Consider the following 27,140-nt stretch of genomic DNA (forward strand, 5'->3'; position numbering starts at 1 on the left):
AGTTCAACCTTTAGTTGTTTTATATATATTATATAAGTCGACACTTTTTTACGGATATGTTGGCATTATTCATGGTCTTATTCATTTTCTTCCAAAATCCATTAAATTTGCTGTTTTTAGTACCTCTGCGTAAGTACAGTTTTCCCCCAAAATCGATTAGGAAACATTACACTTTCGTTTAAATATTATACCTTTTTATTTTAGAAGCCTGCAGCTTATCATTTTTTTCTCTTTACATTAATTTTGACTTCATTCAAAAATATTATAACGTTATAACTTTGAACATGTTTTGTCCTACACTTTATCTAAAAAGCAATTCTTTATGCTGGACGATGATGCTGGTAAACGAGGTCCCATATCATTACTCGTTTGATTTATTATTATATAATTTCAATGTAATTTTCTTACTATTTTTCTTTTTATGTTAGGTACTTTTTATAAATTTTTAAATTTGCTAAATCTTAGTTTGTCTGTTGAGCTTTAACATATTATTTTGAAACGCGAAAAACTAATTATCTTTATTTTATTTTTAAAATAATAAATAATAAAATCACATTTTTTTCTTATTCATATACCTCTTATATTATATATCATATGTGAAATATTTTTCATAATCTGATAGCACGCAATGAAAAAAATCAGGTAATTTTTGGCACATGACGCTAGAAAAATTTGCCATTCCTGACCTATACCAATGTCTCATTTACTTATCTCATTTATGAAAATGGCTTAGTATAATTTATTTAAGTACACACATTTTTATAAATAATTATTCCGCTAAGTACTTGAGCAGGTGATTTATTTTTTATATTTAATAAAATTATAATTAAATGATTTATAATGTTAAATATATTACAAATATCAAATATATTATCAAGCAATGATCGAGATTATCGTTATTGCACGGTTAACGAAAAAACTATTATTGAGTTCCATTGAGATGTGTTGTCTCCGTCATACTAATGCACATGAACAATTTAATGTTCAGTGGATTCATTTTACTCTGTTATTTTTGTGAATTGGCTTTCTATAAAATTTAAAGGTAAGAATATATTAACTAGGGGGCTGTAGGTTTTTTTTGATATTTTAATTTTGTTTCGCATCACCTTTTGCTTTGAAGTAAAAATACTTAGATTTCTAACTTCAGTATCTTTTCTGATAGGAAAGTGAATCTAGTTAACTTTGGGTGGTCAGAAAAAAATTAATCCGCAAATCCACAATAATTTTTTATGAGCGTTTTTCAGACTTCTGACAAAAATTGTCTAAATGCTGAAATGTATACATTATTTTGTAATTAATAATGTATTGATAAGACTTGAAAATATAAGGCCAGGTTCCTCATAATTAGATTATTCAAAAAATCTAAGAAATAAACACATTTTTTATTAAAGACATTTCAAGTTCTAATTTGGATGATAATAATATATTATATTCAATCAATAGATAACAATTGTAATTATTTGTTGTAATTCAAAAGTATTTAGATTGACTTTGACGTATTGCCTATTCACAACACGAAACTATTTACACTGTTTGCGGTTATTCATTATTGACTCAAAATTGAATAACAATAATAAATTATAATAATTAAATATTAATATTAATAACATAACAAAATAAAATACAATGTTTTTAACAAAGTCAGCCTACCGTATAGCTACTGTAACATGAGGAATTCAAATAAATTACCAACTATAATAGCAATATCATGAAATATTGAAAAATACTTATTAATATGATATAGCTGACGGACCGACTATCATATCCATCTTCACTCAGAATCGCATTTTTCGTAGGCAATGATTTATGATTGATTTCAAATTTAACACATACATTACAATGACTCACTCATTACGATAGGTACACTTGACACCTACTACGGTACATTAGAGCGGTTACCTACTTTCCCTATTTTTATATTTTTTAATGTATAGTAATAGGTAAATTTACTCTAATATTAAAAAAAAAAATAACAGAGTATAAAATGGAGTAAATCTAAGCTTTTAATTTACTATGCTATGCGTTAGTAAAGCGGATATAGTAAATTCAGATATAACGTCAACTCAAAAATAAATAAGTGTATAGTGTATGGTACCAACCATTTTTTGTTTTGATTAAATCCAAAATCGAATTTAAAAAGTATTCAGATAGAATAAAATAAAGAGGTGAAAGTAGGAAAACGGAATATCTAACTGTTTATCGAATTTGGAAGGAAATGGTCCAGAACCATTCGTTCGCAGTCGCGCGTAACCTATTTTATTGAAATTATTTTAATAATTCGAAAAAGATCACATTCGCTCAATGCAGTATAAATATTACGACACGTTCTCACCATATTTGCGTATGCACGGCGCATTATCATTTTTTTCTCGTTACTAATATACAAAATACCACTGACAGAATTATATCACAGCGCGGACGACGCGATATTATTATATTATGTTATGACTTATTACCCAGTACCTATACATGTTACACCTTACACTAATACTGCAGTAGCAGACGCAAACGCATATTGGCGAGCACAGACGCACAACAGCATAATAATAATAATAATAATAATAATAATATACGATTATCATAATTTGTTTATTAAAATACATTACCTATGTGTGTTGTGTAAACCGTTGTGGTTTTTCGATTTATCAAAGGTCACGTATGCGCGTATGATAAGGAAATGGACGGGTATGGGTAGGACGGGCACCCATAGGTATAATATTATTGTGTTTAAACACCAGCCAGTATGTTCGTTTCCGTTTCAGATCACTGTTGATATGCACTCGTCCTGCGACTCGCACACAGACGCTGCACCCTGCACACCGTGAATACAATCATACTATGTGACTTGGCCAGCGAAACTTGGAGCTTCCGTATCGAAAATGAGTGAGTATATGACCCCAATACCCGTCGCGGTATATTGGCCATTTGATATTATTACGATGCCCACTCGGTTTGGAGAGCCGTGGACGTTTAATAGTTGACGGCGGACTGTTGACACTGCGTTACAATAGTTTATCGTTATGTATAATGCATACTAATACTGATTATTATGATATATAACTATTCCTCGGATTGTCCGTGATGCAGGTCTCGAGCACGGCCAGGAACATGGCCATCATCATCGCCGGAGCTTTATATTTACGTGGATATCCTTTGTGCTGGCCATCGTTTCCGCGCCGGCGTTTTGCATGTGTTACCTAAGTAAGTACATCGGTGTAGGTACTTTATGATATGCCTCTATGTGCAATCAATAATAATGAACTATTCAGTCTAAATAATCTGTACACGCACATTGTTAATGATTATGATACCGGGCCGGCGATCGAGTTTCTATCTGTGTACTTCCGTTTAAACATTTATTTTATTTGTAATAATGACATCTGCTCTGGTCCGGATGTCTGATTATTTTATTTAAGAATGTTTAAAACAGAATTTTCTGTTTATAAAATACGCGAGACGTTATTTAAAATAAGTCTTGACGCTTGGAGTAATTTTTTAAAGACAACGTTTAATATGTTTAATATTAATAGTACCCATCATCTTCTATATCTATAACGAACATAATCAAATTGTAATATATAATATGATGATGCAAACATTAACAGACATAATATTCATACGACTGCGACATGCTGTATCAATTATTACAAGTTCCAACCGGTTTATTATAGATATAGACTCATTAGATATTATGACTTTACTACATAAGTATATTTTTTTCGTTTGTATCCTTATATTATTGCTTGGATTGTTCTATTAAAAAGTATATTAGGTAAAAACAATTTTTGAAAATTAACATTTCATTAATCAGCTGGTCAGTGTAGATTGATAGTATATAGGTACCTAATAATTTATAATCTGTCCATATCAATTTGGCTGATACCTTAACATGCTGTTATTTAATCTGAACTCTACATACTTTTATTTTATTTTATCACTTTGAATTATGAGGTATTTGTATGCAATTCAAACATAAATAATTATTCATACCATAACTCAAAATCGCCATCATATTTAAAACTATAAATACTGCTATGCATACTATAAATAACAAGACAATTTATATCAAACATCTTATATTTATGTATAGGTATATGTGTTACGCAACTGCCTAATTAGCAAAAAAATATGATAAATGTACTTTGCTATGTTGGGCTAAAAATTGTTTTTGACATTATGCTCGGGACTATTATCATATGAGACATCTTTTATTTTGTCTAAATAATGTGACACTAGACTTTCCTTACACACAAAGACACTTACACACAGCAGCCGGACCCAATTTACGGCTACTGCGGCGGCAAATCCGAGACAATAGAATTTTACCGCCACCACTGCGGTGTGTGTGTGGACCTTAATCCCATTCATCATATCGTGTATTGATTGTTGAATAGAGGTAGGACACGCTGAATGCTTACTATAAGACATAATACATTTAAAAATGATATACTTAAAATTTGAGATTCGATAGAGTGAAAAAAAAAATTCAAAACAAAAGTGTTCATTGAGCGTAAGAAAAATTTCAATATGACTTAAAAGTGATTTTATTTCATATTCTATGATAATAACGATATAATTATATACTAGCGATGAATAGGTACGTAATAATGCAAAACCTTTCCAACTGATATCTCTAAATTTCGAGGACAATTCAAAATAACGGACGTTTTTTTAGGAACAACAAACTGAAAATTCTGAATAACGGACACCTCCAAATTCCGGTGACCAAGAGTGTCCGGTATTCAGAGATTTCGCTGTACCTAAGATGTTATTTTAGAGGCCACAATAATATTATATTATATATGACGACTAATATACACCGATCGAATACGCCGCTGAAATAATTAGCAAAACGCTATAAAATCGTGATATCGTATAGTCACTGCGTAAGTGTTCATCGCCCCCAGGGTAGTGCCATTTGGGACCCGATTGTCGATCCCAAAGTCCAAGGGTGGCATAAAATACGTAGTCTACCCGGCGGGCTTAGCTGACATTTATCGAACGCATCCCACGCGCAGTATAGAGACCTGTGTATACATGAACGTGTACCTGTGTTAGGCCGAGGGCAAAAATGCAAAAATAGAAAAAAAGGAAATGCGTTACTGGTATTACTTTCTGACGACTCCGTGCTTAAACCCAAATCCCCGAAAAATATTGTTTGATTTGAGTTTATCGTCTAGCATCTATTATCTTGCTTTTTTCCTTCGAAACATATAGGTAACCGCCGGTAAATCTCGAATACTGTGCACTGATGACGCGTGATAATGCATTTCATCATTATTTCCTAAAACAATAATAACACAATGGTGAATGGTTAGGTAAAACAAAACAATTTTTTTTAATAACGTCAACAATCAAAATTGTTATTATTATTGTTATACTACTGGCGACATCCTATGTCATCATTCGAATGTTGCGCATATCCGGCATAGGAAATTTTTTAATTTTCCTGCAGTACCTATAATCAAATAATGACATAATAATCAAAGTGTGTGTGAATAACGGAAATATCATAATATTATGAGCATTGACGAAAATTCTTCAACTTTACTTCATCTATACGTTACCAATACGAATTACGATAAATGATTAAAAACCCGTATAAATACCTAATGTGAAGCTTAAAACTGTAACCAATCAAATATGACTTCATTTAAATTACAAAATGGGCAATATACTCGTAGGATGATTTATATTTTATATTGACAGTTTATTTGAAATATTCACCAACAACAACAAACAACCTGTGTATAGAAGGTAATACATTAAACAAATGTTGCTTTGTTTTCAGCTACATACATTGGCAGATTTGTACTTTTACGGTTCCTAAAAAAGAAGTATCCAGACTTGGAGTTCATAAAGTCAGTATCCATTCGGTCTGCAATGGATACACCTAAAAATACAGGATACGTTGTGGTATTACTTAAAGTTATCGGAGATTTTGACATTAATCTGATGAAACACACGATTCAGGTGCATATTTAATTTTGTTTTACCCACATAATTTTGTAATGAATTGTAATATAGCTTTAAAGAAAGACTATAAGTTTAAACCTATCTCAACTATCACATAAACGAAAATTAAAATAACGAATACATCATAATTATATAGTCATAACTCATAATGTAAGTAAATTAAACTTCATTTTCGACGAAATAAATCGTAAAATTGCACTCCAGGAATCATTTATCTATGATAAACAAGAATAAAACTATTTTGGCTTTTGGGAAATAGTAAATACGAAATGCATGTCTGGTTAGTCTATTTTTTAAACTAGTTTTATACGTCGGTAGTTAGTTTTACTTCGAAAAATCAAATTAACCAGGTTTAAGATTTACTTTCAATCGTAAACAAATGTTATGAAATGATGTATGAAACTACATATTAAAGTCCAACAATTTAAATTCTTTATTTTAACAACAATAATATTTATAAGAATATAATTTATAATATAAATAAGAGACTAAAACCAATTATTACTCACGTATGTCTAGAATAGGTATTGTATTTCAGTAAATGTTTTTGTTATTATAATTTGATATTTATTCAACAACCTCAAGTATTTATTACACTAGGTGTAGGTATTACACCTGACCCAAGGCTGGGTATTAGAAAGTAAAAAAGTTAAGTTACTTTTGGTAACTAAGTTACATTAAGAGATATATTTTTATTTCAAGTAACTTCTAATTTAAAAAGTTAGAACATTTATAACATGTGATATACAGTTACTAATCAGTTAATTCAATGTATAGTTCAGTTAAGTTAATTTTTCCTATTTTGAACCCCATAAGCTAAAAATATTTGTTTTATAAAAATTGTTGTTTCTATAGGATAAATAATAATAGTTTGAAGTATTATTTATAGGCAGGTAATGTTATTTTTAAATACTAAATTGTAGAAAAGTGAAATTTGCAGTTAAAGGAATTAAAATAATATATTATATGAACACAACTTTTTACTAATGCCCATAAAATTACAACCAGTTATACAGTACATTAGCTTCAAATCTCTCAACAATAAGAGTATCGCAGATAACTCAGTTCGACATTTAAAGAAACGTCGAAATTGTCCACCTTAATAATTAATAATAACTAATAACTTCTGTTATTAGAGTACCGTACTACCGACTACCATCGGATGTCCCAATTTCAGTTTTCTTTAAATATTGTAATCAAAATAGGTATTGTATTTATCATACCTTACAATAGTAATATAGTATTCATGTTTGTATTTATTTATTCTTTCGTCGAATTTACTTATTGTTGTACTTCAGCTTGGGTTGTAAATATTCAGTTCAAAAAGTTTACTTAACTGATTTTTAAGTAAATCAAGTGACCTTGATTTTTTCTATTTAACTCGTAACTTTCAGTAGTTGTAAAAAGGAAAAAAATAGCTTCAAATTTGACTGGCATTATTCCAACCTTATTTGATTAGTTGAAAAAATTAGTTAACTCGCGCAGCCTTGATTAACCAAGTGAAGTACCGCAACATGTTTGCAGTGCGACGGTGGAGCGTGAATTTAATTGAATTTTTGTTTAGACAGATATAGTGGACAAATACGACCGGGTAAGCGGCCGTCTGTGTTATCCGCACCTCCGATGTTCGCTAACGAAGAAATGGATGCGGTACGCGTGGATAAAGACATCCACGTTTTCCATCGACAACCACGTGATCGGATTACCAGAGACCAAATCGATGTCCGAGGACGGCATCATGGTGAGTGCGTAGGTATTATATTAATATCACATTATATATGACGTATAATACACTAGTACCTATTATATGCGTATAATGTCGTTTGTATAAAAATATGAATGCAACGTCACACAATATTTTTTTTTATATATATCTATACCGTCTAATATAATATTGTGTGGTGTTGGCAGTTGGGTGTGGTTTAATCGAAGAGTCAGTGGAGTTCTGGGAAAAGTCTCCCACCCCCAACACACACGCGCACACACACGCACACAAGCACTCATAACAAACCACTATAAGTGAGTTCGTAGTTATAGGTAAATAAGGTTAAATACAACCATCGTTGTATAATACTTGTACCCAACCTAATGGCAACTGATAGGTAGTCCTTATACGTTTTGAGTCAAACCCGTGCGTCGGATTGTAAAACATTGTCATTTTTCTTTTCTGTGAACTCTTTTCCAAGTAGAAAGAGTTCAGCTTGTCCCGAGTAAAACGAAATCGATTTTCATAAAACGTATACCCGGCAGAATCGTTTCCGGAAATCCGTTGAGTAAATCGAACGTCTTATACTCTTATTTAACGTCCTATCGGCTATCAGCATTAACTATAAATAAAAATTTAGTTTAAAACAGGGGTCGGCGAGTAATTTCTAATGGAGTCCTGAAGATTAAAATAATAAATCAATGTGGTCCAGTAAAAAAACTCTTTTTCAAATCTTTATATTTTAAAAATAGCAGTATAAAAATAATAATGCCGTTTTAAATATCCACTTTGAATAATAGCGACAGTTGAATTACAAATTAAACAGAATGGAATGGGTCCAACCCTTTCAGGCAATACAAAACAATATAGTTCTGTCCACTCGTTCATAAACTTCCTATTTTCGCTGTCAATTTTGCGTGTCTTCCTTAACATATTGAACGAATAATAAGAAGAAATAATACACACGTTGACAGGGTCCAGAGTTTTGCCTTCCGCGGTCCGACAGTTGCCGACCCCTGGTTTTAATATAAAATAATGATCGATGTTTAATCTTTAAATTATTAATATTATTATTACTATTCACTGTTTCTTAAGAAACTCGTCATCAATAATATAACTCAATATTGGATATATATGTCAGGCGAAGTTTTTTCTATGTATAATTTGTGTTATGATAGCTTAAAATAAAAATAAATTTCTCAAAAACAATCGATAAAATAATATTTAAAAGAAATGATTTAAATATATATATATATATATATATCCTATGAATGTGCCTATACCTTTAAGTAACATAAGATACAAAAAAAAATCAATAATGAGAATAATTACTCGGATTATTATGTGTTTCGTTTTAACAAAATATTTATTTATTAAGTTTACATAGTAATACCACATCAATGTGTTGTGTGTACAATATGGCACTAAATATTATGAACTATATACAGGCATATCGCATATATACACACGTTTAATATATACATATATCATGATATAGAGTAGGTACACACAATACAGTGGTGTGGTATTACTGTAAACCTAAATAATAAATATTTTGTTTATACTTATAACCTATACACACATAATATGTTAGATACTTTATACGGCCATGTTTACCAGTATCGACAGTATATCGACTTGGATGAAACAAAGAAACTATTTAATCTACCACTATAGTATACTTATCGCAATATTCGTTCATTATGATTGTCCGTGAGGCACACTATCCCCGTTGTATATTTTGACGAAAAACAATTCAAATCCACCTTAGCTTTAAATTATGACAAAGTGTAAATAGAAACGAAATTACGATACAAAGAAAAAACTTTAAGTCCCAACACGTATATAGTACAATAATACGAAGTATTACGAATACTGGATATATTTTTAAAAAAAATTCTTTATCTGACGTTTGAAAGTTCATTGCAACTTTTTGTTTTTATCCTCGTCTTGGTTATTCTTAAACGTCAAAAATGTAATCAATATAAATGTAAGAAACATTTTATATAAATTAAAAACGATTTCTTCGATGTTGGGTCGGAAATAATACTATGAGTGATCAGTGCTAATCAAATTAAACAAATAAACATTAAGCACTCTTCGATATATGATATTATTATATATTGTTTCAAATAAAAACAATAGCCTGTGAAATTGTATTTGGCAGTTCAATGACGCCCCCTAAAGAACTTAAGAACCACATGAAAACTGCAGACTTTTCAGGGTTATCTATAGAAAATGTAAAAGTATATCAGCATAAGCTGAATGGGAAGTTATTCAATATTGTTTGCCGTAGATACGCATGTTTTAAGTTTTTTCATATTTTCACACTATTGAGATAATGGAAAATAGAATGTCCTGGAATATAATCAGAATTTATGTTTTTTTTTACCGACTTGATTGTTAGGTCAAAATGTATTATTTTACCTTATTCGATCCACAATTATTTAGATAAGTTTAAGATTCAAATTCAAATAAACCTATGAATAATACTAAAAGTAATTTTAATACATTTATTAGGATAGTCGTATATGACATATACGTAAAAAAACATATCAAAACGTTTTATTTTACAAAATATTATTAGATATTATTTTTGTTTTTATTGAGGTGATATTATTTTATCTGGGTTTTATGTGATTAATTTTCTACTTTAAAGACATACCTACTCGATGAGAATATAATTATTGGCCAACCAGAATATTTCACAGCTAAGGTTAAAATAAATCTATATATCCTGGTTTATCGCAAAAAGATCACACTGACATACTGAAACATATTATACAGAATGATTCTCCAAGCATCCTTACCACTTTTTTTCCATAAATAATGAATTTAATCATATTCTTCTCACTTTCGGAATTTTTAAGTATACCTACATGAAGAAATCATATTTCCAAATACTTAAATTTTCACACCATTTAAATAACCTTTTTTATTGCACATAATTATTAAGTAGATGATAATATATTTTAAATTTGGATTGATATACATCAAAATTTAAACGAGTAATTTCCAAGTTATTAAAATATTTATACTAAGAATATAGTCTTACAAGACCACAAAATAATTTGATCTATATACCTACCCTAGGTATTATATTGAAACCATATTTACAAAATATAAAATATTGATAAAATATTGTTAATCCTAATATTATTATAATTTTCAAATCAGCACAGAGCCTCCTGATTTCAAAATATTAATATCATCTACTATTACCATTGGTATATAGGTTCATAAAGGCGTATCATTCAATCATACTAACATGGTCCTATTTTCCTTAATACGCAAATATAAATAACTGAAAAACTACTGATTTTAATTTCGATTTGAATATCAACATCTTTAGATAAATCATATACCAGCTACTTAACAATTTATGGAAAAAAGGTGCTACTCGTTTGAAATAAAAAGACGTTTGCCCCCAGAACACTTTTTTAATCGTACATGAAATCTAAGTAAATATTTGAAAATAAGGTTCACAAGTAGATATATAGGTAGGCAGGAGGTATACTTAAAAATTACAAAAATCAGAATTTGAATTCAATAATTACTAAAGCAAAAAAGGGGGTGGCGTGCTCTATTAATCACCCAGTATATATTTAATGTATTAGGTGCTCACTATATCCGTGTATATAGAATAGATATAGAAACAAGTGAGTCACGACAACCAGACCCAATGTCTTAATTATTATATACCTACTAAAAAGCGTTTATAAATTACAATAAGTAATAATAATTATAAAAGTAAGTATATATAGGCAATTCACGTGTTGAAACAATTAACTAATTCAATCGTATTTCATCGCCTGATGATGTTAAACTGAAAACCAAAACAAACAATAACTACCCATTCGAATAATTTAATGGAATACCTAAACAGTACACAGTATTGATATTTTTACTAGGTATTTATTACCTGTAGGCTGTAGACGCCTGTAGCACATATTGGCTGAAATTAATCCAAATAAGTGGGGAGTGACAATATGACCCTTATATCCAGTTAATTCCTTCGTTTTGAGTTTTCAGAAGCTCAGCGATGGTATCTTACTCAGTCATTAGTTACCTAATGACCTATTATATTATTACATATTAGAGACATTGTGAAGCTATCATCTATGAGACATTTTGATATTCTAATAATATTTGCAACCAAATTATAAAAAACGAAATGTTTAAAAAAAAAAAATTATTTTATGTAATTAATGTAAAAAACTTAATATATTATTCAGCGCAGTTTATATGAGCAATAGTTCATGAAAATAATGAATTTTTCAAAATTGTTTCAGTAATGGATGATTTTAAACAAAATAAGTGGCGTGGTGACGTCTAAATAGTTATTATTTGTCAGTCGTCAGTCGTCACTTTAATATGCATATAAGTACAGACTAATAAAATAATAACAATAATAATACAATAATAACTTTTAACAAAAACGTATTATCATTGTAATAAACATAAAACGTCCGATTTTGAGATCTTCGTTGGAATAACGCGACCCTGTGGCGGATCGTTGTCCGTCATACGATTTATAAATAAATTAATACATTTCAGTACTGTCGAGAGTGGCATCTATAATTATATCCATAATATAGTGACACGCTACTGTACTATTCTACAATAGTTACCGATAACTACGTAATAAAATAAATAATGGGAATTTACAGGTGCCTAAATATCTACAATAGGCAGGTACCTATCTCCTTAACTGCCAATATAAAGAGAGATCCATTTAAATGTCTACACTCATTATTCATAAGTTTCAATTTGTATACCATTTTATATCATTTCTAAACAATATTTCAGGAAAATGTTTATTTTTTTACTACTTCTTTACATAACGTCATATATTTTTTATTCCAAATTCTTAAGCGGAATATTATTTGCAGTATTTTGATCTATACAGATACAATTTTGGAGAAGTATAGTTCGTTAGTCATAACTCATAAGTATTTAGTTTTGATGACTGGTGTTAAAAATTAAAACTTTTCGAAATAATGAGTGTATTCACTCAAATAAATCACTTGATAATATTATGAAGGCTAATTACTAATTAGCCTAATTGATTAATTTAACGTAAGAAAATCGATAGGTAGTTTGAAAATCATTAATTTTTTTTAACTGAACTCAGTAAATCTACGAATGACAATGGGATCTTTATGTAATTATTCCTTTTGCTTACCTAACCTTGACTGATACGATGCATTTTAAATAGTCCGTGTGTGATGGACGCCCACGGCCCACAGATAGAGTTAATTACACTTTACAGTAATAGGCAATCTTATCAAAACTTGAGAACTCAGAAGCAGGACACTGGCAAATAATTCAAAAAATAATTAGAATATTGATCTAATGCAACTCGGAAAATCAAGGAAAACGATCTCCTGACAAACACATAATAATTAGGTAGATTATAAATATATTGTATGGCGTATGGATTTTTTATTTATTATTTCTGCACTTAACAACCGAAAATATCTATAGTCAGTCATCGTCACAAGACAATAAGCTAGGGATGTACCTTTAATAGGTGCATAAATGTTGGAAAGGTAGTGTATACTACATTACTATCACTACAGTCAATTTCGGATACGACTGCCTACATCCACAAGTTACATCACACTCGAATCAAAAAAAATCATTTACGCGAGACTATATTATATATTATTACATTTTGAATTTGCCCCATGTGTTTTCCGGGAATAATATAAATCATATACTCGCCTCGTCCAATTACCAATTAAACTGAAAACCATTTCTAAGTTTTCATGTACACGGCGTGTTCACACAATTATATTGTGTATAAACTACGAACACGATGATGCCGAATGATCAATATAGTCTCGAGACTACGCGAGTAGGTATTATATACACAAGTATTATTCAGTTGTAGCCTGTAGGTACTAGGTAACGTGTACACGGTAAGTACGCGTATTTATATAATAAAGTCTTGGCCACCCTCGAGTAAAATATGTATATACTATATAATATAAGAACGAAAAAAAAGTTCAGCTAAAACTTTCATCTCGGATATTACCTAAATAGTTTCTTTATTGCCATTAACTCATCCTAAATTAAAAATATATATGTACCTAAAGTTTAAAGGGAAAAACATCCGAGGACTATATGTCATTGGAATGCTTTTATATTTTTAATTAAATTATTTATTATTTAGCACAATTCACATAGGTACATTAAAAATAAAAAATTACTAACATCTCGTTGTTTTAGTTACAACATTCACCGTATACGTCCCTACTGAGAAATAAGTGTGTACTTATACTCCCACTGGCTACTGGACCACTAGATAGGTATCTATACATTCCCAGCACTGTGGCTCTGAACACCTATTTTCGTTTTATTTATTTTGAAGTGAATTTGATAAGTACACCAAAGTACACCTACATTATAAAAATTATAACTAGCTATATATATTAATTATAATATAAAGCCCATGATATTATTTACCTACCTATAATGTATTGTCATTTATCGGATCTCAGATATCAATCATGAGTTCGTGGAATAACTGTAAGACTTTTTAGTCGAGAATTCGAGATGAAGTAGCTTAGGTGCAGCCTAGGGTTGGGTGAAAACTTGGAAAATATTTGGGCATAAGAAGAACATAACTACAAATCTTTTTTTTCATAGATTTACCTCCGCGATATAATATATCTGCAGGATTAATAAAAACAAAATGTAATCCATTACAAATGACTGCATGCGCGATTGTATAATGTATTCCTTTTTTAAGGTTAGGCTTAACCTTCTCAGGGTCGGCAACCTTTTTTATGTCAAGGGCCAAAAAATAAATATGCATTTTTCACGGGCCACAATAATTTTAATATATAGATACCTCATTTTATTCTAAACAAAAATGTATAATTATATCAAGTTTAGTCTATTGAAGTTCATAACTGTTAGGTCTATTCATTTAGCAAGGCATCTACAGACAGACAGCGTTTCAATTTACAGTTTCCATTCCATACTATCTTAATTCGTGATTTGTATACGAATTATTAATTTTAATCGAGGACCACATGCCCACTTAAAATTACTACATATGAGGCCCACGTGTAAATATACCCAAAGTGTATTAAAAGATTTGTGGATAAGATTAACTTTACGTATTTAAATTATAAATGAGTAAACATTTTTAATTTTAATATGCCTAATTCAATAGTAACTACTAAATATACAATATGTTCATTTTCATTCATAATATTAACCTAATCCGGGAATCGATAATCACAAATAATTGGTGACTACACATTGCATATTGAATGTAGAGACTTTTCTTCTTTTTTTTTTAAACATCGTCGTTACTTAAAAATGATTTTTCCGAAAAATAAAATAATATTAATACTCGGGACTCAATTTACCTAGCCTCAACCTAACTATTTGGGAATCGGTCTACGTCTACCATTCCTGTCAGGAATTGAACACGTTTAACCTTCGAAATAATATTACAGTATGTTCTGTTTTTAATGCGGTAAATAGATAATTTACTACAATTAGTAATTACTATTTAACAATTTCTTTTAAAAATATGATTAGGTTAACATTTCAGTATGTTAGTATGTACGGACCCAAATATAAAATGTAATCAGTAAAATGTTCTGTGTATTATGAATATGTAACATAATATAGGTATAGTAACTAGTATAGGTAACAATAATATAGTCGCGACGATGGTCATGTGAATTTTAATAAAAAAATATTTTGTATTTTGTATTTTGTACACAATTTTATTATATTTCGTTATTGCAATTCATGATTTTGAAAAGTATTATTTTGACGTCTTTAACATAATGTTATAACGTTTCCTCCGATACAAGAGTAAAACTCATTTTTTTTACATTTCTCCTATAATATATGGGCACGCTAACGGTAAATACCAATATCCGCTTACTAACAATTGCAATTATTTTTATACAGCAACACGTGAACGACATAATCGCGTCACTCATACCGCCTGAACTGCCGCAGTGGCAGATCACCATGATCCCGGTGAGTGAGGACTCGTTCTACATGCTGGTCCGGATCCACCACTTGTATTCGTCCGAGGACGGCGTCGGGCTGAGTGACCTGTTGCTACTGAAACCGGACGACGGTGGTCTGAAACACGGTGAAACGGCATCGGTGTCGTCATCGTCGAGCCAGCACGCAGACGCCGACAGCATTCAGAACATCCTGTCCACTGTGTACCAGGCGCCGACCGCGTTGCCTAGACTCAGCGAACACCTGTCGGAGATCTGCGCCAACACGTGGAACGAACTGGTGTCCACGTACGACCCGCTAGAAAACCCGAAGGTGTTCAGGTGCCGGCCGAACGTCTTCATTTTTGGAACCATGCTGGTGATCGTGACCGCGTCCGCAGCCCGGGACAAAACCACCAAGCGGAACTTTGCACACAAGTTAAAACGGGAGATGACGCGCCGCGACATCCGGTTCCGATACATGTGCGAGAGTTTGGTCAACACGTTCCACCCGGCCCTGTGGGTGTCATTCACTTGGTGGCTGCTCGTAAAGTGCATACTCCGGTTGCCCATCACCCTGCTGCTGATGGTCAAGAACACGTCCACGTACGTGTACTGGGCGTACGTGCTTCTGTACTCGGTGTCCGAGCTGATGTATCTGGCACGGCTCATATACTACGCGCCAAGCACCGTCATCCGGGAATTGGTGTTGCCGTTCTTCGGCGGCCAAGACCGCGGTGCCATGGGTACGCCGGAGGGCAGCAAGTGCGTATGCTGGTCGCGGCCCATCGACCTGGACCTGGTCAACACCATACACGACAACACGGGCGCGGCCACGTGCGAGATCCAACTGTCCATGCTGGCCGCCGCTCTCCAGGAGTACTTCGCCGAGGCCGGCCTACGATTCCCCAAGAACGTGATGACCACCACGCGGTTCGTGTCTAAGGCCAACCTGTTCCAGCTCAACAACCGGCATGTGGTCACCAACGGGTTACTAGCCCTTCCACTACCCATGGACACCGACCGTGACCCCATGTACAGCCTGCACCAGATGCAGGAGTGCCTGCAAGAGGCCATCGGCAACCAGACGGCCTTGTACATAGCGTCCATGTGGCAAATTGACCACAGCCTGGCCACGTCGTTCCTGCCATCGCCGATAGTCAGCTACGGACTGCACTTCCTGTCCAAGAAGTTCCCGCTGACCGTCACATACGTCGAGGAACACAAATTGGACCATAAGCGCCGAATGCTGTTGTGGGGCCAAGAGGTGGACGCCATATTATACTGGAGACCACCGCAGGCCAACGTCTGTGAGTATATAATATACACGAATTGTAACGTTATTATAAGACGTGCCACACGATTTTATAATTGTTCACTCAATTTACCTTTTATAGTCGAGTATAATATTATTAAACCCGACAAATAATTATGATAATATTTTGTACCGTCTACTTTGCGCTTTTCAGGCATGTCATTATCAATAATAAATTACGGTGGGCATTTGAGACTGGCGGTGATGGCCGACGCGAATATGAGTCCTCCGTGTAAAGAGATTGTGTCCAGATACGAAGGAAATATCCCAGAATTTATAACCGCAGCTGAGAATTATGCGAAAATTGTCAATACTTCAGATTAGTCTAGTATTTTTTTTTTATACATCTGTATTAGGTTTATATTAAATAATAATGAAAAATCAACTTTAATGTTTTTATATTGAAAATTAAAATCTAAATTTATGAAATATATACACATCAAATTTAATCAAAATTATTAAAAACAGAACAATATTATCTTTTTGGTGAAAAGTAATCAGATATTTTACGTTTAACTACTCTTTTCCCTCCATCTTGTTCTTCTCTATCTCTTTTGAGAATACTCAACTGTCCTGTAGCTGATGATTTTTCTACAGCAGATTGAAAATCTTTTTTGGAATCATTCAATTGTAACCAGCTATTTTTCTGCTGATTAATACACATTGTTCGCTCCTTGTCATTGTTTAGTCTAAACTGATTTACAGGCAAAAACCTAACATCTTGGGTATCTAGTTCATTTATATGGTCTGTGGCACCTATAACATTAACATTTCTTAATTTTGTTTCCTCTTCAATTTTTTCTGGAGTTGACTCTATTATCCTTATACTTGAAGATATTTGAGACTCTTCAGAAGGTGATTTGATGAAAGTTGTATTTAAACAACACTCAGACTCTTCTGAAATTGATTTTATTAAGTTAGAATTTGTGAACTGGGGCACTTCTGGAGATGGGATTTTTATGTCTGAACTTAAAGAAGTCTGAAACTCTTCTGGAGTTGTCTTTGTTAGATTTGAACTCGAACAAGGCCTAGACTCAAACAAAATTGAACTTGAACAAGGATGGGACTGCTCTGGAGTTTGATCATTTTCCGTGTTTGAATTTTCAGAAGCTGGGAGTACCTTAGTGTTAGACTCTACTGCTTTATAATTATTCTTTAAAAATTGATTCTGAGAATACTGCGGGAATACTCCAGATTGATATTCTTTATTCTCAAATACCTGAAAATTATACAATTTCATGTATTATCTCATAGGACATGTAATGTTATAAAACATTTCTTACGCACCTACCTGCCAGGCTTTGTTTGTAATAGCATCATAAATATAATCATGTACTCCAACACATGGTAAGGTTTCCAAGCATGCGTAGTATTTAAGAAGTATTCTAGAAACTTCACCTAAAATTGATAGTATTGTTAATATTATAATATACAATATAGGTACAAAGTATTTTTTTCCATTAATAACTGTCTATAAATTACAAATTTATTTGCAAATTATTAATTTCTAATATTTATGAAACATGTTTAATTTTAGTTGATATTCATTAAGTTAATTAATGATAATTAAACTTATAAATTTTTCAAAAAAACTATGGCTTTAAAAATTGCCAAAAATTGGCAATCTGAAATTTTATAATAACACAGAAATATGCATTATTTTAAGCGTATGTAGTTAGGTATGCACAGAATATAAATATTAACAATCGATAAGATATTATTTCTGATTATTGGGCATATGTTTTTTTACCTCACTCTGGAATAAGATGATAGTGTATTTTTATGATGAAATCAAGTGCAACAAAAATGTTTGTATGCAAATAATAAATTTTGGTAGAACTAGACTAGTAAGGCGCAGTATTGAAATTAGCATTTCATCCTCCACATGTCATATGACGTCTCAAAAAATCATTAACCATATTTTCAAGTCGGTAGTATGGTTCTAAGATTGTGATTGAATGATTTAACAGTTAACAATATGACCTAACAACAAATGAACGAAAATTCAAAAATTGAAAATCATTCAAAATCTCAATAAAATAACTATATAATGAACTGGTTGTAATAATCAGCTTCAATTCTATGAGTCAGGGTTTTAAGATACACAAATCGATTATCTTGTAATTATGATTAACCACATTTTATAAATATTTTTAAATGAACAATTACTTAGAATTATCAACATGACCCAGGTTTAATAATAATGAGTTATGAAAATGTTATTGACAAGAACAAACACAGTGACACATAATTTATTTAAAATTTAGGTTATGAAATGAAAGTTAACTAACCAACTGTAATATTTTTGCTTTTCAAAAATGTATGCATACTATGAATTGAGTCCATCAATTTGGTATCACCAAATGTAAAATAAGCAACATCTCGATCGGCTTGAGCAGCGCTCATTAATTGCAACAATGATTTTAGATGACAGTCTCCACGAAAAGCACCACAGCCCCAATTTCCTGTTGCTATTGCAACATTGGAACACTCTGAATTTTGTCCCCATGAAAATCCAGCAAATGACTAAACACAAGCATGTTAAAAACAATCATTGCCATATTAAATACTCAATTTTTAAATACTTTATGCAGCTCTCGTCTTAAATTTTTTGTTTTAAATTGATTTTTAGGATCATTGTAGTACAGTGCATCAATTGCAACAATAGTAGTATAGCGGCGATTATTGTCATCAACAGGAGTAACATCTAAATGAACACCTTTCCATTCAAAAGAATTTGCATATCCACTGTAATCACTGAACCTCTCCACACCTGTAAATTATTGAGTTAATTTAAAAAAATAAGTGTACTATTTTTTATCCAGCCAAACCTGTAATAATAATTGCCTCTGTATGTAACATCTTTTCTGAGAACAGCATAGACACTAATAGTTCCGGACAAATTAGAAAACGAATTTCTTCTTGTACACTACCATGACCAAGAACGCCTCCTCCAATAAATCTAGAAACCAAAATTATTTCCAACCAATTTATTTAATACATCTGTTTTTGAGTATTACGTGTTGAACATCTTTAAAACCATTCTCACTTATTTGCAAAATCTACTTGAAGCATTCCATCACCATTATCTTCTATTGTCCCATCAGATGTTATAAACAAATTCGTCAACTTCTTTGTTGATTGTAACCAATATGGTAAATCCCCAGATGGCAATCTTCTTCTGGAATATGTTACAATTCCATTGAGAACTGAAAATTATCATTAAATAAATTATCAAATATTATGAGTTGACAATATTTTACTATATTATTTAACTATTATGATTGGATTGGTTTGCTCACCAGAATTAGAACTAGTGACCTTTTTAAAATAACAAATGATACATTTCAACTTTTCATACAAATAATGATTAGCTGAAGAATTTACCATTAATTGGAAAAATCTGCTCAGAAAAATAAAATTAGTTGTTTAATAAAAAAACTGACTTTTAATTAATTTACCCGTTAAAATTTATGTACGGATATTCCGAATACTCAGACTTTGAATTGCTGACGTTTCGATGTGGGAATGTACATAAAAAAGCATTAGCCAAGAGACAGGCAATTTGCATTTGACTTAATGATATAGAGTGATTATGAGTTTGTTTCAACAAAGGTATTGGTTTAGTTACTAATGTAGGCAATTGCAATGCCAATTTAATGATTTTTGGTAATAAATTATTAAAAAATTCTTCTGTTTCTTCCTCATTTAAACACTACATAAACAAACATGTTAATATTAACTCATATAATTTCCTAAAGTAATAATTAATAATTAAAAGTCGATTTAAGGAACATTTGTACATATAAGAGATTTGCTAAAGACTAAATGTCAAGAGACATTTATGTAATAGCGTACTAAAAATAAAAATACAAAAATAATACATAATAATTAAATCTAAAAATATATACGTATTACTTCATCAAAAAATGAGTGTAGTAAATAGAATCGCCATTTGTCTTTATACTTTGGATTATATGATACAATAGCTTTTTCTAATTCTTCACTTGACAATATTGGTTTACTTAAATTATAAGTGATAATATCCCAACGATTTTTTTTAGAACTCTATAATATCAAAAATATAATAGTTAAATTAAATTGTATAATAACTAAATAAATACATACTTTATCATTGTGATGAACTAAAAACAAATTATGTTTAGAGCATGGCATCTTTACATGATTGTCATCCCAGGTATCACAATATTCTTTGGGATATGCTTCTGGCATTTTGTTAATACCAATTGGTATCTATGAATATGTGAATTTAGATAAATTTTAACAAATGTATTAAATTATATACCTACTTTAAATAATAGTGTATGCGCAGAACTAGGTATAAGTGATGGGAACAATTGTTTACCAAAACTCCTAGGCAGTAAACTTTGACTTATTCCTTTCCAATTTGTAGATTCATCATTTGAAATATTATCTAGTTCAAACAAAAATTAATAACATTTTTATTAAGATATATACATAATTCAATTTGTAAGAATATATAAAAGCAGGTCAATAAAATATTTTATATCTGCTTCTGTGATTAAATAATTTGTATACAAAATTAATGAAAAAACAAAATCAGAATAAGATTTCTTCATTTTCAACATGTTGTAATATGCATTGTAATTGGCATTATGATTTTATTAAACATCAATGGAGATGAACATTTTAAAATATATATATTTGGTTTTAACCGGGAAGACTCAAAAAGAGTAATGCGAGAAAACTTATATCGTTGTCATAAATGCAAAATATTCTTTGCAGGTTAAATAATAACCCAAAGAGGTATTGAATGGCTGACATAAAAGTTAAACTCTCAATCTGACTTTAACATTGAGACGTGAAGAATTTCAGCCCCCCAATGAGATTGTAGGTACACCCTTAAACAAAAAAAAACTGATACCTTAGTAGTAAGTAATAAGTACTACACAATTAGCACATGTCCTAACACAATTATTGATAGGTAAAGAATAGTATTCATAAATTTTCTTACCGCTCTCCATAATTGAAAAAGTGATTTGTCGCAGGCAACGAGCTCTGCAAACATAAAGAATAAATTAAGGTATAATTACTAGTTAATCATAAGGTTACACAATGTACAAATTGTAATTCAAATATTAAAACATATATTATAATTTTAGAGCATGTCGCGTTCTAGTAGTACAATATAAATAACATAGTGTTAACATTCAAACAATAGTAAAATCCTAACTAGGATTATAATCAGTTTGCGTTCCATGTAAAACAACAGTTTCCCCAAAGCTACAAGGATAATAGAAACACACCCCACTACAAATTGGAGGAACTAACAACATATACAACACGATATTTAAGGAAACCCAAAGTTCAACAGAGGCAGATGTACCAAAACCACCAATACCTGAGCCCCTTTACACCTTTCAGCTACATGAACAAACATTTATTCTTCAGAGTTCAGACACACCTTTCTTAATTTCACCCTTAGCAACAGCATTGACGTGAATAAAAATATATGTACTTGTTTATATTGTTAAGTGTTTGCACACAAATGTCTGTAAGAAATTTGTTAGGATAATACAGTATGAAAAAAGGAACTCAAATTTTGGACTGCATATCATTGACATAGTTCATTAATCATTATTCTTGAACGGGATAATTTTAAGCCGATTCAACCTAGCGAATTTCTATAGTCATTACTCACTGAAAAGTATCCACTGATGGCTGCTTAACTGCTTACCAGCCAATGGCCAATGGCCACTATCCACTATCCACTATCCATATAACACAATTCACAATGCACAAACGTCAAGCGAACTTACTAAAATACAAGTTTACAACTAAGTATAAATTATTACAAAGTAGAGATTAGAAACATACAAAATTGAAAATATATAATAATGCCATATTAAAAACATTATAGTGGGGTGAACATCTATGTCTTTATCTATCAAGGACACTGTATGCACACACAGATAAAATGGCGATAGAGTCGCCGTTGTGGATTACTGAAGTATGGAGTACTGAATAAGTGTGTGGTCAATCGACGTAACCCATAATATATATTATAGATCTATGTTATTCATGGCTTTTGTGCATTACCCCGCCAAAGTCACAGAAAATACCACTCGAATGTGCCCTCATTTAAGATATTTCTGCGTGACAAATCGCACATTTTCGCGGGAAAAATCACTGTACTCTGTTATCACCGAAAGGAAATATAATAATAAATCTACCGTGGTAACTACTTATCAATTTGTGATAAAAAAATCTTCCGTGATTATTGATTATTGATAAGCAATTCTAAAAAGTACCCATGTATATTATATTGTAATTTGTATTTAGTATGTGGTAGTATCAAATATTGCTAGCGGAACATACGTTTTTCTAGGGAACATTGGAACCACGATTATAAATCGTAATATCTATATCCTATCTATAATCGTGATTGAAACGATTAGACCGGCACCGAGCAATGAGCAGACCAAACGCAAATAGCAAATTGATAACATATTAAATATATTTTGTAGAATGCTAAGAAAATTTAAAACTGATAAGTGATATCACGAAAACCTATCTATGGGTGTAATCAAATATTACAAACTTAATTTTAATTTTTTTTCTGTTTTAAAATAACCTTGAAAGTTAGATAGGTATTACATTTGATTTGAATGTATTATTTAAGTCTTTTATGCCTACTTATAGAATATAGAATGAAAATTACATTTGTCTTGAATTTAAATCAATTACCAATGTTAACGGTAATAACTAATAAGTAATAATGTTCAATGAACTATAGTGGAATGTGAATTAAAGATCTTTTTATAGACCTAAAATATACATCAGCAGAGGCGCACAGCTAGAGCCTGAATGCATGATATGGATATCGCTCAGTGGTGTAACCAGCAAGATATTATGTATACCTATAGATTTTTTTTTATAACAAATGACAATTTCAACTGCAGTGTCAGTGTCAATCTACTAAGTAATCCAAACATTAGTCAAGAATTTAATTTTTTTTAATGTTTTAAATTTAGATTTTAAACGTCTAATAAAGTATTAGTTATGTAAAATTGTAAAATACTTAGGTACAAGTATTATATGTAGTGAAGATTTTGTAATATGAGTGACATTTTAAAATTTAAAATCAAAAATTAATTTTGAAACAAAACTAATAAAACTGCGTAGGTATATAGGTACAACTGTACAAGTCAAAAATCGGCAATATAAAGGCTTTCTAAATAATTGTTGTACTGCCTATTATAAACTTTGACATCCATTTTCAAGCAATATATGACTTTCACCATCCACCTAGCATGGTGAATAGGTTACTGTTTTGAGCGTTCCATGTGTACCTACAGGCATGGATAATGGATTCACCGGGGGCGTAGGAGCTTTAGTCCCCAGGCTACTTATGAAATACCTTGTTAAAAAAATAACAAACCTAAAAATATTGGATAATACGATTTTGAATTTTTTTTTAAATATAATTTCGTGTAGACTACTTACTTGACTACATTGACGTAGGCACGTCCCAAGCAGTAATACATTTTAATTATTTACAATCCTTAAACAGTTTATATACCACCTATAATATCCGCCGGTGTTATGCGTTATTTCCTAATTTATTTCGCAGTTTCTTCGCTATTATTTTTTGATATCTCTTGGAGCATAATGTAATAGGTACAACGTGATGTAACGTTTAAAGTGTAAGTCGATAGTCATTACTCATTACTCATTACTCTGTATAAATAATTTCTGTCGAAAATATATAGGTATTTTGAAATACAATTGATTTATATACTCAAAAAAACGAAAAAACAATATTTTTTGGAAAGTATTTTTATTAACTTAACAAAACAAATGTGTTAATGTGTTGTTTAACATAATTTTTTTAATGTGGTTCAAAAACAAAACGTTGAACATATAATTTTGAAAAAAATCGTTCCGAAAATAAATTAGCACAAATTGTTATAATTAACATTTTGTAGTTTAATTTCGAAAATGGGGGGAAAAAATTTTGAAAATGGATATAACAGTTCTATTTGAAGAAATAAGCTCAAAGTGGCTGTTATTATAAATTTATGCGTATGATGATATTTAAGGCCAAAAAAGGGGGAACAAATCAATTTGGAACAATTTATGAATGAAGCGAAAAAACACAAGATAAAGGTATAATTAAATGAAAAAAAAATACTCCGGACAGGAGACACAATAAACAAGGGGGGGAGGATACGAGATGGCGAATTGGTGCGGTATATGCACAATACTGGCTACTGGTCACCTCTGCAACATTCTGACGACCGGTCCCGCGGGTTGGCGAGTGTCGAGGGCGCGTTTGCTCGGACGCGTGACGACCTTGCCCGGCCAGCGAGGCCAGACCGAGACGGCCGAGGGAGCGACGGTTGACTGCGACGAGCGGCGGCTAGTGCGCGATGTTGTGCGCGTTGTGACGGTTGACGGTGACGACTCTGCAGACTGCACACGGCGGAGACCATAGACAGGCACGGAGCTGGTGAAACGAGATTTAGTGCCGCGGAATCGGCGGCGACCAATCATCGCCGCCGTGGAGTCGCGCGCCGCCGGACCCTGAAACCGCGAAGTTTCCTCGAGTCCGGCGCCGCTGACGTCCTCGTCCCTAGCACATATCTCTGTCACTCACCCCGGGCCAAAGTCTCCGCCGCTACCGCCTTAAAGAGTTGCCATCGCCGTCGTCATCGTTGGTACCGGTCGGGGCGGAATCGTTGCCCACGCCGGTACCTACTAGTCGCCGCGTCATCGTCGTCTCCCATCAGTCCACAATACCGTACTGCGGCCGAGCGCCCGCCGAGCCGCCAGAGGGTCTCGCGTGTCATCACGCCCGGAGCGCACTACGCCCGCTAACCCATCGCGCCACGGGTGGTCGGAGAACGTGCGCGGGTGACATACCGCCTTGCACCTGCGTGCACTGTCTCGTATCCTCCCCCTCCTAAGCGTCGCCGTCATCCTGTCCGGCGTCTTCGGGCCCGAGGGGGCTTAACTCTGGGAACTGCGGACGTCTTCACTTCGGCAGCAACACAGAGCGCGGAAAATGCGCTTGACGCGTTTCCACCCAGTCGAAAGTCTGTTCCGACGGAGTGGAACGCATTTTCCGGGTGTTATTGCCGGGTCCAACCAACCGACCAGTTCTCCAAAACTGTTTAGCACTTGCATTCCCTCGACCGGCTGCTGATGTTCGTCACCCAATACATCTTCCTTCGCCTCGTCGGCGAGCGGCCCATCCACGAAAGTTGAAGTGGTATCGTCAAGCTCCAACTACGGGGATGGCGCGTCGCCACTCGTCGATGTATCGCTGGCCACGGCGCTTATGACGTTCTCTTCGTAGTCCTTCTGAACTGCGTTGTTGTCTAGCGGTGCGTCCTCGGTAACGGAAGTAGAACCTACTTCCGGTTCCTGTAACTCGAGGGACTGCGCTTCACCGCTAGACGATGCATTACCATCCATGGCAGACAGAAGATTTTCTACAGATGTTATGAGATGTTCGTCTTCTTCTTCTTTACAGTCGTCATAACCGCCGTTAATAATGTGTGTTACTATTCCTTCTAGGATATCGAATAATATTGCATTTATTTCGTCTTTATTTTGATTGATGGCCATATTTGATTCTTGCGTAGATATACGTGCGGTCTAATTGAACTCAGAATTGGTAATAATAACTAAATTTCAAATACCTTCAAACACCGAGACCGATAAAGTTGAAAATCTCCCAGGCGACGTTTATTACAAGCCAGCTATAGTATACGTCCATCGTTCACAGCCAGCAACATCAGGATTTCGATTTTTTTTTCTATTATTATTATTATTATTATTTTAATAGTATTATTTTAATGAGCATTTCGGGTAGTATTTCAATTTGTCCTTATCTGCTGATTTCACCTGATTTATATGTTGGAGTGGTCTTTTTATATTTATATTATATAATATAAACTTTTTACTCCTTACGATTTAACTGTATAATATAGACACACGTTTTTTCGAATATTTTATAGTTAATACGACGACGATTAAGCGCACATAATATTATCATTATAATGTTATGTTATAGTTTAATATATTTTAAGTACTATTACCATGGCCCAAAACATACAATAACTAGAAAGGACTAGGGTATATTATTAGGTCACCTTAGTATAGACCACACCCG

The 27,140-nt window shown here is 32.5% G+C and overlaps 2 protein-coding genes across 3 annotated transcripts; one reads left to right on the forward strand and one right to left on the reverse strand.

Annotated features, from left to right (window-relative positions):
* Nucleotides 1-2,708: 2,708 nt before the first annotated feature.
* On the forward strand, nt 2,709-17,369 carry LOC111037276. The gene is made up of 6 exons (XM_022319751.1): nt 2,709-2,883; nt 3,088-3,201; nt 5,792-5,973; nt 7,541-7,717; nt 15,623-16,973; nt 17,133-17,369. The coding sequence occupies exons 1-6, from the start codon at nt 2,880-2,882 to the stop codon at nt 17,300-17,302; spliced, it is 1,998 nt and encodes a 665-aa protein (XP_022175443.1). The 5' UTR covers nt 2,709-2,879; the 3' UTR covers nt 17,303-17,369.
* Nucleotides 17,360-22,997, reverse strand: LOC111037274 (poly(ADP-ribose) glycohydrolase). 2 transcript variants are annotated; one of them, XM_022319750.1, is made up of 14 exons: nt 22,662-22,997; nt 21,975-22,018; nt 21,289-21,413; nt 21,107-21,232; nt 20,897-21,046; nt 20,440-20,693; nt 20,281-20,381; nt 20,028-20,187; nt 19,810-19,940; nt 19,564-19,751; nt 19,270-19,504; nt 18,270-18,376; nt 17,807-18,197; nt 17,360-17,734 (listed from the first exon to the last, which is right to left on the reverse strand). In XM_022319750.1, the coding sequence occupies exons 2-14, from the start codon at nt 21,982-21,984 to the stop codon at nt 17,454-17,456; spliced, it is 2,259 nt and encodes a 752-aa protein (XP_022175442.1). In that variant the 5' UTR covers nt 21,985-22,018; nt 22,662-22,997; the 3' UTR covers nt 17,360-17,453. The 2 variants fall into 2 exon arrangements, with proteins under 2 accessions (XP_022175442.1, XP_022175441.1); XM_022319749.1 differs by having other exon boundaries at nt 17,360-18,197; nt 22,662-22,981.
* Nucleotides 22,998-27,140: the final 4,143 nt, after the last annotated feature.

This window comes from Myzus persicae, unplaced genomic scaffold (assembly GCF_001856785.1).
Source record: "Myzus persicae strain clone G006 unplaced genomic scaffold, MPER_G0061.0, whole genome shotgun sequence".
NCBI classification, from domain to species: domain Eukaryota; kingdom Metazoa; phylum Arthropoda; class Insecta; order Hemiptera; family Aphididae; genus Myzus; species Myzus persicae.